Genomic DNA, 17,348 nt, shown 5'->3' on the forward strand with positions numbered 1-17,348 from the left:
TTGCCCCTGCCCCCCATCCCAAGCCAAATTCCTCATTCAAGGGCTATATAAGCCACAACCATTACCCTAATAAAGTGAGACCTTGACAACAGAACTTTGCTTGGTCTCCTTTCTCTCTCTCTCACCCATGATTCTTTCAGGTAGTGCCTGCCTCTTCAAGACTCTGAATAACTGGACCTGCTGGACGGGTCGAGTGGTGCCTGAACAGGGACCTGAAGCACGGCCAACTACCCCAACTACCGGATGACGAAGGCGCAGTCCCGGGATAAGGAAGAAAAGGTTCTGCTGGCTGTTAAGACTCGGACAGATCTGCAGGACGAGGTAAGGCGCAGGTTCATTGTCGTCCAATAGACATGGGAACAGTCACTTTCAAAGGAAGAGAAATTCATACAAGAATTTAAACAGTCACTCAGGGAGAGAGGAGTAAGAGTCAAAAAGAGAGATTTAGCTGAATTCTTCTGTTTTATTGATGAAAAATGCCCCTGGTTGGTGTTGACAGGGCCAGAAATTCACCCCCAGACATGGGGCAGGCATTCGGTAAACAGGATGTGTTTGCTTGCGGACTCAAAAGGGAGTCCCTCAAGACGTGAGAAGTAAGGGTACAATCCACACAGCTATGCCTGCCAAGCAGGCTGGCTGCCAGGGCTAGAGAGCCTATGTCTTAACCCCCTGCCATAGGGAGCAGAAGCTGCTAGGCAGGTTTGCTATAAAGGGAACTAGCCTCAGAAAACTACAGCTTCAGGACAGTAAAAGGAGGTTAATATGCTTCTTTTCCATTTTATAATTTTGCTTCTTGGTCAAAAATCTTTAGTTTGTAGGCATATAAATTTATATCCAAGGTAGGTTAATTTCAATACTGTGGTTCTGTAGGAAAATTTTAAAATCAAAGATTGTAATACAGTCAGAGGATTTTAAAATTGTTTAGGCTATCCTAAGTTTTTATTTCTTTCTTATAAAGCTGAGGATTGTTCTTTCGAGTTCTGTGAGAAGTTTTGCTATAACTTTAATAAACATTCACATTAAGTCTGTAGGTGAGTTCTGTGAGGAATGTTGCTATAATTTTAATGGACATTTACACTGAATCTGTAGATTGCTTTCAGTGAGATTGTCATTTTTGCTGTGTTTCTTCTACTTTCCCAAGAAAACAGGAGATCTTTTTATTTTCTAATGTATTAAAATTTTTTTTCTTAAAAGAGTTAAAGTTCTTATCATGCAAGTTTTTCCATTTATGTGGCCCGCTCTTGGGTGGGAGTCGAGTTGTCTCAGCTTACGGTCCTTTCCTGCTGCCAGGTGTTGCTTCAGGTGGACTGCTAAGACTAGAACCTCTTATTAAATTTATCAAGGGCTAGCGTTCTATTCTGACAGATAGTAATGGTTAAAAATAAAATAAAAAACATTTCCCCCTTCACAAGCAGAGATAACAGAACTCAAATTTCTGTCCTGCTTGCTTAGAGTTACTCCAAGATATTTTATGATATTTATGGCTATTTAAAAGGATGATGTCTCATTTATCCTAGGTGTATAGGGGTATATTTTGGGTTGTTTTCAGATTCTGGCTATGATAAAGTAATTCTGCTGTAAGCAGAGCTGAGCACATGTCCTTATAATATGGTTGAACAACTTTTGTATTTAGGCCCAAAAGGGATATTGCTGAGTTTTAAGGTAGATATTTGCCTAATTTTAAAAAATAGCCATACTATGATCCAAAAGTGGCTGTGCCAGTTTGCACTTCCAGCAATGGATTTTTTTTTCTTTACCCAGATTTTCTTAAGCATAAATTGTTAGTAATTTTTAATCTTGGCCATTTTTACAAGAATAAGATGAAATCTCAAAAGAGTTTTGATTTGCATTTCTCTGATGGCTAAAGGATGTTATGTTTGAGCATTTTTTTAAGTGTCTCTCAGTCATTTTTAAGTTCATCTGTTGAGAATTTTCAGTTTATGTCTGCAACAAATATTTTTATTGGATTAATTTTTTGATAACTAATTTCCTGAGTTCTTCAAATATTTTTGGAGTGGGTTTATGATAAGTAAAGATCTTTTCCTGCTCTATAGTCTTGTTATACAGAAGTTTCTCAATTCAGGAGATCTAATTAATTGTTTCTCCCAATGTTTGTGCCACCAAGACTATATTTAAGATGTGGCAAAGTATACTTCTAATTTTTTCTCTGTGAGGTTCAATGTGATTTTTATATGCTGAGGCCTTTGACTCATTTAAACTTGAGTTTTGTACATGGAGATGGATGTGGATCTCTTTTTATTCTTCTACATGTTGATGTCTAATGAGGCCCAGATCATTAGTTAAAATGCTTCCTTTTTCCATTTTCCTATCTGCAAGGCAGACTTGCAACTTAAAAAGAGGATAGCTTAGGGCCGGGCGGTGGTGGCGCACGCCTTTAATCCCAGCACTCGGGAGGCAGAGGCAGGTGGATCTCTGTGAGTTCGAGACCAGCCTGGTCTACAGAGCTAGTTCCAGGACAGGCTCCAAAGCCACAGAGAAACCCTGTCTCAAAAAAAAAAAAAAAAAAAAGAGGATAGCTTATAAACTTTTAATTAGATATTCAATGGTTAAAGCCCTAGTTATAATATTCTTATGGGAGACCTTGAACCAATTGTATCGGCGTGAATAAATGCAAGGCAGATATTAAAGAATATATACAGCTTTAATGTTTAAATAAACTTACAGAACCGAGGTTCCCGCGCAGCTGTTTCACAGGAGGCAGGAAAAAGGGGCGAGCACCTCCCGTGCGCCCGATTTATCCAGACGCATTCGCCCGAGGCAAACCTGCCCCCTAAAGGGGCTGGCTTCACCCTACAGCCAATAGGTAAAATTCTTACAAAAAGCAATGAGTCAGTTTCCAATAGAGAGCTTATAAGAGCTGCCAGACAGGTACTCAAGCAGGTAAAGTATAGATCAACAGGTAAAGTATACAATAATCAACAAGTACAGTATATTAATTATGATTCAGCTATGGAAAGTGTGTGTATTAAGTGTAAAACTTATTCTACAACAGTTTTATGAAAAAGCAAAATGCTGTTTATGGCTAAACCTTCCCAGTTTTGCCACTTAAGATATTAAACTCTTAATTTAGAGCAGTAGCCTGTCTGGTACAAAAGGGCAGGATAAAATCTGGGAGATGTTTTAATAAAATATTGACTATGGTCAATGTTTCTTATACTAAACAATAGATTCATTGATAATTTTAAGATTGATTCCTGGACAATTGTGTTTGCTCAATTCAAAGGCCAGAATGTCACGGCCACCCTCGTCCCGCAAGGATGACACAACCACCGGAGCTCTTCTCACTGCAGTTTATTCCAGAACTTTATTCACTTTCTCACTTTTCCTCTCTCTCTCCAGGCAAACCTCTACCAGCCCTTAAGTAGGCATGGGCTGCCAACCCCAAACTGCCAGGTGGGCACTGTCCATAGGCCCACACATATGCAAGCAGCTGATGATCATTGCATGATCATAGCATAGGTCAGACTTTAGCCATAGGAGTTGATTATACATCTCCATCAGTTATGATTCCACACAGCTCGCTACACAAGAACAATAATCTTTTCCCAGATGATCATTGCTACAATTCACACAACTGTATTTTACTAATGTTATAGCTAAAAATCCCTTAAAGGATTTTATACTAAATTTTACAAATGGCTCTTCCAATGGAAGAACTGCACATATGGTTAATAATAAACAGAAATTGGGGAGCGTACCAAGGCTCCTTGAAAGCAACTTATACAAGTTGCAAACGGATCCTGATGCAAACAGATCTGACATGATGACACCAAACTGACCTTTACTAAGGCAAGGTAAAAAAAAAAAAAAAAAAGCCCTTACAATGCATTATGAAAAAACCCGACCTATACATATTTGGGGTCGAGGATATGTTTGTGCTTTTTTTCACAGAAAGAAAATAAAAGCTGGACCTGATGATGTTGTAGCTACAAACACCCGATAAAGGAGTTCCAAAAACAATTGGAGAGGAATCATTGATCCAGTCTTCCCTGCCCCCATTGAGAGGAGTGCCTGATAGCAGGACCTGCTACACCACTCTCCAGAGTGTCATTCTGCCTCCAGAGAGTCCCAAAGAGATACAGCTGAGATAATTGCCAAGATGTGCTTCAGGTAGCTGAATCTAATGCACCTGCCCTGAAGCACAAATGCTGAGCTGCTTCCAAACCTGGGGCGCAGACACAGTTGCCCTGCTGAGATGACCTAACCTTGGCGACTACAATTTTCTGCAGTTTGAATTGTGTTTGCTTTGGAGCTAAGATGCAAACGAAACATCCAAGTGTTTTAATCTTTGGGAAACAGAACTCATTTTGATTAAAATATTAACCCCTATTCACTTAGGAAGGGGGCAGACTGGGGTTTGACTGTTGCTAAGAGACTGGAATTGGTGTTTGATAACAACAATGTCTGTCATTGGACTCTTACTGGAATTGACCTAATATTTGTAACTGCTTATAGATGTTGGGAAAAGTTTTGACACATGCTGTAAAGTGTTTGGGTTTAATGCATATATTGAGAATTTTAAAGCTGGGCGGTGGTGGCGCACGCCTTTAATCCCAGCACTTGGGAGGCAGAGGCAGGCGGATCGCTGAGTTCGAGACCAGCCTGGTCTACAAGAGCTAGTTCCAGGACAGGCTCCAAAACCACAGAGAAACCCTGTCTCGAAAAACCAAAAAAAAAAAAAAAAAAAATTTTAGATTTTGATCCCTTTACAGTGCCCTAATTTTTGGCAGGCAGCACTTGTAATCTTATGTTGGAGTAGGCACTTAGGAAGGAGTATATACCATGGGCCAGACTAAAAGGTGAATACTGGGTTTGGAAGGTGCCCTTTCTTCTTATGTCGGGAGATTGAGTCATTGGTGTCCAAATTATATCTTTACTCAACCTATACGAGATACCTTTTATTTGAGGAGCTCTAAGGACAGGCAACTTGTGGCAGGACCTCCCCCCAACCTAAGACAGGGCCCTGGGAACCCTAGGATGGATAAGGGGGGGAAGACCTGGTCCCCACTCGACCTAAGATGGCCTCATCGCAGGCCATCATTAAGGGCCAAAATCAAAAATATAAATAAAAAATATTGCAGGCCATCATTAAGGGCCAAAATCAAAAATATAAATAAAAAATAACTAATGCTACGCATAAGGCACCCCTCTGTTCCCAGGAGAGGAAAAAATGCTCCACCACTCGAGAGGAGGGTCCCTCCTTGTCCCAGTCCCTTCTCCTCTAGGTCTGACAATGTGGTTAGACTCTGACTTGGTGCCCTCCACTTGATAAGCTGTCGGTCATAATAAAAGGAAGGGGGATATGTCAGGGACAATTGTCCTAAAGATGATAGCAGGGACCATTGTCCTAAGGATGTTTGCAGAGAGCCCCACACCCCAACTATTTAGAGAATTATTTGTTAACAGAACCCGCCCCCCACTCCAACTATCTAGAGAATTGTTGTTGGAATCACAAAAGGAACAGTTCCGCTTACACAGAGAACACTAGGTGTGTTGACTGGTGACCTTTGCTGCCCTGGCAAGGTTCCTTCTTGCCCCTGCCCCCCATCCCAAGCCAAATTCCTCATTCAAGGGCTATATAAGCCACAACCATTACCCTAATAAAGTGAGACCTTGACAACAGAACTTTGCTTGGTCTCCTTCTTCTCCCCTGCCCATGATTCTTTCAGGTAGTGCCTGCCTCTTCAAGACCCTGAATAACTGGACCTGCTGGACGGGTCGTTCAAGAACTGCTGCTGGACACTTTAGCAGATGCTAGGGACATAATGATTAGACACATTAAGCTCCATTTTTAATATTGTATCTGCAAACATTGAGCTTCATAAGTGGGAAGAAGAAATGAATACAATTACTCTAACAGGCAACTTGGGGGGAAGTTGCTACTGACTTTAAGTCTAATCACTTCTCCAAATCATGCCAAAGAGAACAGAAAATGGGCTAGCTGTACATAAACAAAATTACTTTATTTCCAATAAAGACAACACACAGTGAAATGAAAACTGTTTAATCACACAAAAACACAATAAAAAGGCCGTAGAAGCATTACATAGTGCAAACACCCAGGTACAGGGCTATTAACTCAGTGGCACTGTAGGAAATTACACAAAGACACATGGAAACACTTTCCTCCGGCCTCACTAGTAAGCTGCCATTCTTCTCAGTCTATTACCCCTCATTTGCTACTACTGTACTGGCGACTCCCCGCCCAGGATGCCAGGAACTGCCTGTTTCTGCACACCAGCAGAGCATCTTATGCCACCTACTCAAGTGCACATAAAAAGAATTCCTACACAGCAAGGCCTCAGCAAGAACGTTCCATGAGAAAAGGATGTACTGTCCATATTTACATGCACTTCTCAAGGCGTCTGAAGGATAAAAGATAGCATGTGAGCAGAGGACTTACAGTAAGCAACACAGGCTCTGGCAAACAGGCAGCAAGGAGAACTGCTTCCAGAACTCAAGGGCTTCTTAATACAAGCCTCACAGTACAGTCGACTAAGACTATTAGCTTCTTACACCTTCTTCAAGGCAGTAAGTTTTTAAGAGTTGCTCCCCAATAGTCTCCACAACAACCTGAGGTAGAAAGGGGTGGTGTGTATGTTGGTGTTACAAGTGAGAAAAACTGCAGCTTACAACTTTCAGACTAGGCTACAAGCTGCTGGGGTAATCTTTCTTTAATCAGGAGGAAACAATTCATAGCAAGCTACAGACAGTCTTGTTCAGACACTGAAACTTCTACTATTCCAAGTACATTGCATTTCCTATTACTGTGTTAGAGGGGTGGTGTGGCGTCCTTACTGACAGGGAGTGAACGACGGGGAAACAAATGGGCATGCAGAGGGTTGGAAAACTGACCTCAAATTCCTCAGTGCTCAGACAAATCAGCTGTGAACTAATTACCAACCCATCACACACACAAAAGAAGCCATCCAGCTGATCTCAGTTTCCCTCCTCCCTAAGCTCATGGTCCTCTGCAAACACAGACACAATATTGCTTAAGACTGGCCGAAGAAGGACCGTACATACGTACAAAGCAGCTCTAACTACCCAGAGAGAAAGATGGCCTTTGGCATAGAAGCAAGGTCCAAACCCAGTTAACTTCGAACCAGGATAGCATAAAAGCAACCATAAAGGAGAGAGGGAAGGAGGAAGGGGAAATGCCTACAAACATCCAAGTACTTGCTGTTTAAAATACAAAACACCATTGGATAACAAATAAAATGCTCTGATTGGCTCTCAGGTGTCTCAACACAATGCTGATCTTTAGTAAAGCATTTGCCAAACTCTAACAGCACTGAAGGAACTGTCCTGGTAGCACTATTGCCCTTATAGCTTATCTCTGATTCCTCCACCTTCAGAAATGGGGAGTGCTGCTGGCTGTGCTGTGCTGCTAGAAGGGACTAGAGGCTCCTATGCAAACGCAAATAAACAGGGAAAGCAGCACCGTGGATATGAGATCAGTTTTTGTAACATTAGCCATTCAAAAGGCTACTAAGGATGGGTATGGTGACAGATGCCTTTAGGCCTAGCACTCAGAAGGCAGAAACAGACAGATCTCTGTGAGTTTGAGGACACCCTAGTCTACAAAGGTTCTAGGTCAACCAAGGACTATACATGGAGAGCCTGTCTCTTTAATTAAAAAAAAAAAGGAGTGGGGCTATTGAGGGAAGAATAATTTATAGTAAGAGTTTCTTTACTAATGCCACATTCACCAATAATGACATTACTTGGGATTGCACATTTATTACATCAAAAAATCTCAAAATGCCTACACAACATTCTCCCCGAGGAGGGAAGGGCTAGCAGCTCCTCTAAAGGAAGCACATAGTAACTGCAGACAACAAAGAGCTGTCAATAGAAAAAACACCTCCAAACAAACTGGAAACTGCTCCCAAGCTAGGTCTAGGGAGTGAGTCACTTCAACCACTTGTCTCAGATACTCATTTCCAGGTTAGACTCAGAAGGCTCAACAGCTCCTCTCATAAGCATAAACGGCAACTATCTACCCATAAATCTAGGGAATCTGGTGATATAACCTCACCATTCCCTATGGCAGTGCAAAATTCCACCCATCTGTAAACATTGCACACTTTACTTTTGGCACAGAGGACAGCTTCTGGGTTTATCATTGAAGTGAAGAGACTAAACAGCTAATTCTTTATCTAAAATTTCTGAGCAAAGGTAGCATCAATCTAGATAGTGTGAACATACATGAAAGGTTGGTTGGAGGCAATAGTCTTCTTTAGGCTGAAGCAACAATTTAGGCTAAAAGGAAAAATAACAGTCACAGTATCTAAAGCCATGTACTTTCGGAGTTCACAGAACATCATGGGAACAGAACAAAACAAAAACACTGACAAATAGCTAAGCTGTCTGGAAGGTTCTTCCTTTCTAAAAAGAACCAACCAGGTAACATTAAGGAACTGGAAACATTCACCAATTCCTCAATCAAGACTTTTCAAGGGAACCATTACATTGAACTGACACACGTGATCCTGGCTTTCAGAATAAATTCTTTCAAACCATGTAAAGTATCACATACATCTAAATATGCACAAATAATAAACATATTATCACACAATCACAAATGCTTGGCAGTAAAACGTGCTATTACACAATTCTGTGGCAGTTAGAAGGCTGGCTTGGCTGCTCTGATCCACCAGTTCCAGCCCTCACTGGGAAATCTGACATAGATGGGCCAGGGAGGCAGTGACACCAGTGTAAAGGCTTGGCCTGAACTTCTAGTCTGACACAGTGGTAAATACATAAGCATACTAACACCGTATGTAAGGTAACAGGGAAGAGCCTTTTCCAATCACCTGTCAGCTCTGCTCTGATTTTCTGTCAAAGATAGTATGATCACAATACTAACTTAAATGACAACCAAAGTAAGAAACTTAACCAGGACATGCCTATAAACTCAGCACTCGAGAGGCAAAAGCAGGAAGATCACTGCAGGGTTGAGGCCAGCCTGAGATACAGGGTGAGGCCTAGGCCAGTCATAGCTAAACAGCAAGATCCTGCCCCAAAAGATGAGGAGCACTGGGATGACTTAAAATACATTCTATTTTGAATATAATTCTTGGAACTGAAAAGGATTCAGTTCCTAACACCACCTGTGGTCTTAAGGTTGAAGTGTGGTTCAGGGCCTGTAAACATTAGTGGGCAGCACCTAGTAGCTTGGAGGAAGATGCAGTCAGAGATGAAGATGAGGAGGATGTAAAGCTGTTGAGTATGTCTGGAAAGCAATCTGCTCCTGGAGGTGGCAACAAGGTTTCACAGAAAAAAAGGAAAATTTGATGAGGATGATGATGAAGATGAGGAAGCTGAATAAGTTCCAGTGAAGAAATCTGTATAAGACACCCCAGCCAAAAGTGCACAAAAATCAAACCAAAATGGAAAAGACTTAAAACCATCAACACCAAGATCAAAGGGTCAAGAGTCCTTCAAAAAAACAGGAAAAAAAAAAAAACCTAAAACACCAAAAGGACCTAGTTTTGTATAAGACATAAAGGCAAAAATGAAAGCAAATATAGAAAACGGTGGCTCTCTTCCCAAAGTGGAAGCCAAGTTCATTAATTATGTGAAAAACTGCTTCCGGATGACTGACCAGGAGGCTAGTCAAGATCTCCAGCAGTGGAGGAAGTCTCTTTTAAGAAAATGGTTTTAACACTTTGAAATATTCCGTCTTATTTTCTGTAATAGTTGATATATCTGGCTTTTTTTTTTTTTTTTTTTTTTTGAGACAGGGTTTCTCTGTGGCTTTGGAGCCTGTCCTGGAACTAGCTCTGTAGACCAGGCTGGTCTCGAACTCACAGAGATCCGCCTGCCTCTGCCTCCCGAGTGCTGGGATTAAAGGCCTGCGCCACCATCACCCGGCTCTGGCTGTCTTTTTTATAATGCAAAGTGAGAACTTTCCCTACTGTGTTTGATAAATGTTGTCCAGGTTCCTTGCCAAGAATGCATTTTCTAAAATGCCTGTTTAGTTTTCAAGGATGGAACTCCACCCTTTACTTGGTTTCAAGTATGTATGGAATATTATGATAGGACATAGTAATAGTCTTAGATGTGGAAACGGTAGGGAGACAAAAATATACATATGAAATAAACTCAGTATTTTAATAAAGTAAAAAAAGAAAACTCAGTTCCACTCAGGAGGATGGATACATCACAGCCTGTTCTGAAGCAGGAATTATGATTGGTGACATCTGTGATCATCTCTACACTACTTTGTTATTCTCACTACCATGGAGATGTGAATAAAGATGTCTGTAATCAGTCTCTCAAAGAAGCTGCACATCACGCCAAATAGGAGCTACAGGGCTTTTAATACTTGCAGAAGGTAATAGCAAAGGCTTGGCCACTGAGGAAAGACAAATTCTACTTTATAGACAAATTCTACTTTATTTGCTACAACTAGTGAAATTATCAACTGGAGGCAATGACAAGATATAGCTAAGAAAGAACTCCTTTGAAAACTGGTGGTTTGAATGAGAATGGCCCCCATAGGTTCATGTATGATTATTTGATCCACAGTTGGAAGAACTATTTGGATTAGGAGATGTGGCCTTGTTGGTAGGGGTGTGTCACAAGTGAAGGCTTTGAGGTTTCAAAAGCCCATGCCACTCCCAGGGTTCTCTCTCTACCTCCTGCTCTCCAATGTTGGTGTCATCATGAACTAATCCTCTGAAACCATAGCCCCAATAAAGGCTTTCTTCTCTCTGCTGCCTTGGCTGGAGTGTTTTGCCACAGCACTAAAGAATAGCCAGACACCAGTCGGAAGCAGAAATGGGCCACTGCTATGAAAGACCTGGCCACATGGCTTGTTGGAGAAATGTGGAAGACTGGGACTTTGGACTAAGAAAGTGGTTGAAGCTTGGAAGAGAGTAGTGCCAAGAGCCATGTGGTCTGTGGAAGTCTAGATCATGAAGCTTCAGAGGATAACACTTAATTAGCAACTGAGAAAAAGACTATTCTTGGGATGTTTTGGCAAAGTATGCGGCTGCCTTCTTCTGCCCTTGTCCTAAGAAGCTGCCTAAGCCTAAGTGAAAAGTAACAGACTAATTTGACAGAGGAGCCTTCCAAAGAGCTGAATGCTGACTCTGCAGCATAGCTGTTAGTAACAGAAAAGAGCATGTGAGGCAGAAAGACTATCCTATACAGAGTATGCAGGAAAGAGCACCAGGGAGGTTAATGCTGGGAGCCAAGGCTTGCACTCAGAGGCTGAGATTAAGGAGAGGCCTGATATGAAATGGAGGGAGAAATGCCCTCAGGATAAAATCCCACCCAGCTAAATATCCCTCTTGTGAAAGTAAAAAGCCCAAGTGTGACTGGGGGGGGGGGGGGCGCAGGCTCTCCTAAGCAGGTAGAACTTGGCAGTGTAATCTGGCTATAGAGTATTAGAGGATACATGAGCAAGGGGTTGTAGAAACTTCCTCCATGGTTAAAGAGAGCCACTGAGGCCACATAATGAGGAGATTGTAAATGCAGAGGTGTCAGAGTCATGTGTTACCTGCCAAGGAGAGCTGCATACAAGAATGGAAACAGAGAAAGCGTGTTGCAGTCAGCAAAGCAAGAAAGGAAGCATTATCTAAGCACCAGACATGATGACAGGATTTGGAATTGCTCTACTATTCTTTGAATATACTTTTTAGAATGATGGTGCATATTCTGTGCCATTGTGTATTAGAATAAAATTTGCTCTTTTGATTCTGGTTTCAGAAGACTGACTTGACTTTTAAATTATGTCAAAACTAAAACACAGAATTTCTGAGGTTGGACAAATGCATTTTGCACTACCATATAGTCAAAAGCCTATGGGAGCTAGGGAGTGGAATGTGGAGGTTTACATGAGAATGGCCACCACAGGTTCATGTTTGAATACTTGGCCCCCAGTTGTTGGAACTGTTTGGGAAGGATTAAAAGGTGCTGCCTTGGAGGCAGTGGGGGTCAAGGATTTCACAAGGTTTTTTTCTCTGCCTCCTACTTGCAGATCAAGATGTGAGCGATCAGTTATCTGCCATCATGGATTCTAACCTTCTTGAAAGGCAAGCCCAATTAAATGCTTTTATGCCTTGGTGTTTTGTCACAATTGAAGAGTAACTACGGAAAAAATTGGGGGAAAAAAGGAGTAACTATGACAATTAACCCAATAGGCATTTGGTGCAGTCGGGTCTAGTGGGAGGGCAGTGGGGCAGACAGGGAACACAGAGTCAACGCAAAAACACATGCTAACATACCTCCCCTTAGTAGTAATTATAGAAGCCCCAATGCTCTTGGTCCAATAGGCACATCATGGGATTAGTTACCATATATCTCCCCATTTCTAAGAGCAGGAGCCATTGGAAAGGCTGGAACAGCTAGATGTCCCCCAAGTTCAATAGTTATACAGACTTGGTCTTTAAAATGAGGTATTCATATTCCTGGGGAAACACCAAGATCTATCCCATGGGTTCAGCAGACACAGGTAAGTATAAGGGGGCTTCAATGTGAAGATCTTCGGTTTGTATACTAAATTGATGTGGTCTAAAATGACTAAGCAAAATTGAAGATCAATTTGTTTCCCTCCATTTTCACAAATCTAACACTCCCTCTTCTCTCCACTTGTTCAACCCTATCACTGGCCATTGCCTCGGAGTGTGAACAATTCTAGAGGCAAAGTACAAAAACACCTAACCAGCTTCCAGGAGACAACTGCCAAGTGTTGGCTACAAAGCCTATACCTTCTCTTTGAGGAGGCTGTGCGGAGATGTTCACTCCTGTTATTTTATGTAAACCTGAGAGATTCTGCTAGGCATGATGGGACAGCCTGTAAGCACAGCACACAGGTGGGAGAGACACAGACGGTCAGGAATAGAAGGTCATCCTTGGCTACAGTGACTAATCAGATTTGTTTCTTCAGTGTTGGTCCTAGTATTTTTCTAATAACTACCTTAGATTTTGATGTCCCGAGAACATTATATCACAGCAGGGTAGAGTATGAACCAACTAATGCATTACTCTCGGCAGGGAATAAAAGAATGCATTGTTATGTTTGTGTTGGTATCATTCCCACTCAAGATTTAAGATTTGGAAGGAGAACAAAGTGATTTAAGTATCTAACATCAATGAAACCCTCAAACTGATCTTCTAAAATTCCATAAATAAACATATACAATGGGGGTCACACTCATGAAAGATGCTCAATACTGACTCTTTTAAAAACAAAGTCTCACTATATGGCCCAGACTGGCATCAAAATAGGTGATCTTCTGCTCCTGCCTCCAAGAATACTGGTTTTTTGAGAAATTACCTGATCCTAATATTTCTCTGCAACTGACTCAGCTATGCTATAAAAACTTTAATAACCAACTGAATCTCTTTCTTACAAGAAGGACATGAAGCTCCAGCCTTCTTTAGTCTTCTGGCACACTGGAAACACGTCGTCAAATGGCTCGTTCTCCCATGAATAATGTTCCCATCCCGAGGCCTTTTTTCACATAAACTGCATGGCTTCAAGATATTTTTAAAATCTTCCATACTTTCTGTATCTGTTTTCTGTTCAGAAAGGATATCTGCTTGTTCTCTCACACTTGAGATGGTCTCTTGGCTTTCAGAACTATGAGCCAAATCCAAAAACTCCACTGAGTTACAAGGGTTAAACTTGGTATTCTCTTCCTTTAAATACACATCTTTAGGTCTGACAACTGGAGCTGAAACGGTTCTCCGGCAATCGGGGACATCAATTCCTTCATTCTCTTTCTTTTCATGTATGGCAGTGATATTAGATGTGGAGAGAGAATGAGTTAATTTAGAACAATCCGAATACCAATCCTTTCTTAAGGCCCAGCAACGAAAACAATACCTCTTGCTTGGAGAATTAAATTTCTTGCACTCTGTACACTGCCACTCATCCTACAAAAAGTTAAGTGAAGTCGATTAAAAATGTGGTAAAAGAGATGCTAAGAAAAATATGTTCACACACACACAATAACAACAACAAAGCAAAAGTGGAAGATAGGCCAAATTCTCATTTCACTAAGTATCTGTCTAGATAACCCATACCAGTGGTTCAACCTGAGACCTGAACAAATTCAATTCTCCCAGGGAAGAAAATCTTCGAAAGTTTTACATTGATAGTGCCCCAACTGTTCTTTTCAAATCAAAATTTGGCATAACTGTCTTTAAAGGAAGTTGATTGTTTTTGCCTTCTATCCAATTTGGACAACATTTATATTTCTTTTACTTGCTTTCTTCCAGGTCATTTTTCCATTCACAACTTATTCTTTGTCTTGTCAGCGGCTAAAAAATGAAACTTATCAAAGGCAGAGGCAGGCGGATCTCTGAGAGATCAAGGTCAGCCTGGTTTACAAGTTAGTTCCAGAATAGGTATAGCTACACAGAGAGACCCTGTCTCGAAAAACCAAAAAAGAAAAAAAATAAAAAGAGCGGCCCTCATAGGCTCAAAGATTTGAATGCTTGGTCACCAGAGAGGGCACTATTTGAAACAATTAGGAGGTGTGGTCTTGTTAGAGGAAGTGTGTCGCTGAACTCTGAGGTTCCAAAAGCCCAAGTCATGCCCAGTGGCTTTCTCTCTTGCTGCTGCCTACATATACAAATGTAAAACTCTCAATTACTTCTCCAGCACCATATAAATCTGCATGCTGTCATGGTCCCTGCTGTGGTAAGAATGGACTAAACGGCAAACAAGCCCCAGTTAAATGCTTTCTTTTATCAGTTGCCATGGTCATGGTGTCTCTTTACAGCAACAGAACACTGACTAAGACATGGCCTTATTGGGAGGTGTAACTGGGAGCCAGCCTGAGGTTTCAGAAGCCTTCATGTCTTCCCAGTGAGCTCTCTATTTCCTGCTTGCAGTTTATGATGTGAGCAATCAACTGTACCACCTTCTCTTCATTCTATCATAGGCTCTAACCCTCTAGAACTTTAAGAATAATTAAATGCTTTCTTTGTAAGTTGTCCTGGTCAATGGTGTTTTATAAGAGCAACAGAACAGTAAATGATACACAGGACAAATGCCAAGCACTGAAAATGTAGAGGTCATAACTCAACTGCCTAGAATGAGGCAAGAAGCATAGACTAATGATTAAGCTACAACACTCACCAGTTTAGGACCCTTCAATCTTGTCTAAAATGCTATATAAATGCTTTGAAATTCATAATAATTTGAAATTCATAATTAATAGCATGCTACAGTTTGCCATTGCTTTTTTATAGTACATAAAATAGCAGGACTTATTACATCCAATGGCATCTTTGATTTGACGAAATATCATCTATTTGCTTAATAGTTTTTCTGTGCCCAAGTGTCACAGAAGTCTGATTAGGATGAGAACATTTATCTCAGCTATTTGTATTATGGTCAAGAACACTTACTAGACCAATTATGTTCCACTTTATCATTTATCTTTGCAAAGAGATGATTTGCAAAAAATTACCATAACAATCAACAGCAGCAGGGCTAGAGGGTGGCAGTTAACACCAGAAACCTAAAGTTCTATCCCAAAGCAGTGAAATACCCTTTTTATTTAAATCCTAGCATCTGTTTCCACAGTGAGTAAGCTCCAGGGGAGAGAAAGGGGGAGAGGGGGAGGGGGAAGGAGGAAGGAGGGGAGGGAGGGAGGGAGGGAGGGGGGGAGGGAGGGAGGGAGGGGGGGAGGGAGGGAGGGGGGGAGGGAGGGAGGGAGGGAGGGAGGGAGGGAGAAATTCAAAGTATACATTTAGGTTGATTTAACTTATCACATGGCAACAAACTAAAGGCATATTACCTAAAAGCTTAATACTGACTCTTCTTTAGCAATCCCCATTTATATTAACTATGTGGAAATTAAGTTGTTTTTCATTTGCATCTTTTTGTTTGTTTTTGAAGACAGGATTTCTCTGTGTAGCCCTAGCTGTCCTGAAACTCACTCTGTACACCAGGCTAACCTCAAACTGACAGAGTGGCCTGCCTCTGCCTACTGAGTGCACTACCACCAGCAGATTCATTTGCATTTTTTAACAGATGCTGGTAAAATTATTTTTCTAACTCAAATAATTTTATGTAACTTATAAATCTATCCTTAGGATGAGAAAGGTGTTTAAATGAGGGAAAGTAATGGATTGGGGGGGGGGGGCTTAGTGTGGGTTTGGGACTACAGCAAAAATGTGCCATAGGATGTTTGTGGAGGTCAGAGAGTAACTTCGGGTATTGTTCATCATCCACCTTGTCTGAGACAAGGTTCCTGTCATTTGCTACCGCATATGCCAGGCTAGTTGGCCTGTAAGCTTCCAGGAATTCTCCTGCATCTCTTCCTTGTTGGCACAAAAACAAATGCACTACTAACCCTGCCTTTCATGGCTTCTGGGGATTCAAAAGAAGGTCCTAATGCTTCCACAGCAAGTGATTTACCTACTGAAACATCTCAGTATGCCTTGTCCTGGTTTTTTCATTTTGTTTTTTGAGACAGGGTTTCTCTGTGTAGCTCTGGCCATCCTGGAACTCACTGAGTAGACCGGGCTGGCCTCAAACTCAGAGATCCAGCATCTGCCCCAAGTGCTGGAATTAAGATGTGTGCCACCACCATCAGGTTTGTCTATAGTTTTGATAGCGGGAACAGAGGTACTCTGGTCATTTTTTCCCAAGTCAGGGAAAATACTGGATCAAATTATTCATTTATAACCAGGCAGCAGCGGCACATACTTTAATTCCAGCACTGGGGAGGAAGAGGCAAACTGATCTCTATGAGTTCAAGGCCAGCCTGATCGACAATGCAAGTTCCAGGACATCCAGGGCCGTCACACAGAGAAACCCTGTCTCGAAAAACAACAACAACAAAATATTTTTTTGTTTTCAAATTCCAATTAAAAACTTAAGAAGATGAAATGTAGCCAGGTGGTGGTGGCTCACGCCTTTAATCCCAGCACTCTGGAGGCAGAGGCAGGTGTATCTCTATGAGTTCGAGGCCAGCGTGGTCTATAAGAACTAGTTCCAAGATAGGCTGCTATAGAGAATCCCTGTCTCAAAAAACAAAAACAACAACAACAAAAAGAAATGCAAGTAGCATCTTAGCAAGTAGGAAACGACAGCTTTTGCAATGCTGTAATGCATGGGAACTAGGATTCAGCTAAAAATTGGCAACAGCAAAACAGCTTTCACCTCGGAGGTAAGTTCCACATCGGTATCATCACTCAAGGACTTAGGGTCCTCAAGATCATCATCTTTTCCCACATCAATCACCTGTGAAGGTAAACAGACCTCATTAGAAATGCTAACCTTTTTTATGAGAGACTATTAAAGCAAAAGTGATGAACAACTTTAATGCAAATAAAACTCACTCTATCCCAAC

The 17,348-nt window shown here is 41.4% G+C and overlaps 1 protein-coding gene and 1 pseudogene across 5 annotated transcripts in view; one reads left to right on the forward strand and one right to left on the reverse strand.

The window, feature by feature from the left end:
* Window positions 1–243: 243 nt before the first annotated feature.
* Window positions 244–9,691, forward strand: LOC121446205 (annotated as a pseudogene).
* The window catches only part of Mdm4 (MDM4 regulator of p53), a 41,798-nt gene continuing 30,459 nt past the window's right edge, over window positions 6,010–17,348 (reverse strand). For all 5 annotated transcript variants that reach the window (XM_041647751.1, XM_041647728.1, XM_041647743.1 and 2 more), the window contains 2 exons: window positions 17,159–17,239; window positions 6,010–13,914 (listed from right to left, as the gene is read on the reverse strand). In XM_041647751.1, coding sequence (XP_041503685.1) covers window positions 13,345–13,914; window positions 17,159–17,239 — 651 coding nt within the window. In that variant the 3' untranslated portion in view covers window positions 6,010–13,344. The remainder of the gene's footprint in view (window positions 13,915–17,158; window positions 17,240–17,348) is intronic.

Source organism: Microtus oregoni, unplaced genomic scaffold (genome assembly GCF_018167655.1).
Source record: "Microtus oregoni isolate MIOR12 unplaced genomic scaffold, Mior012 000003F_ref0000135, whole genome shotgun sequence".
NCBI lineage: Eukaryota > Metazoa > Chordata > Mammalia > Rodentia > Cricetidae > Microtus > Microtus oregoni.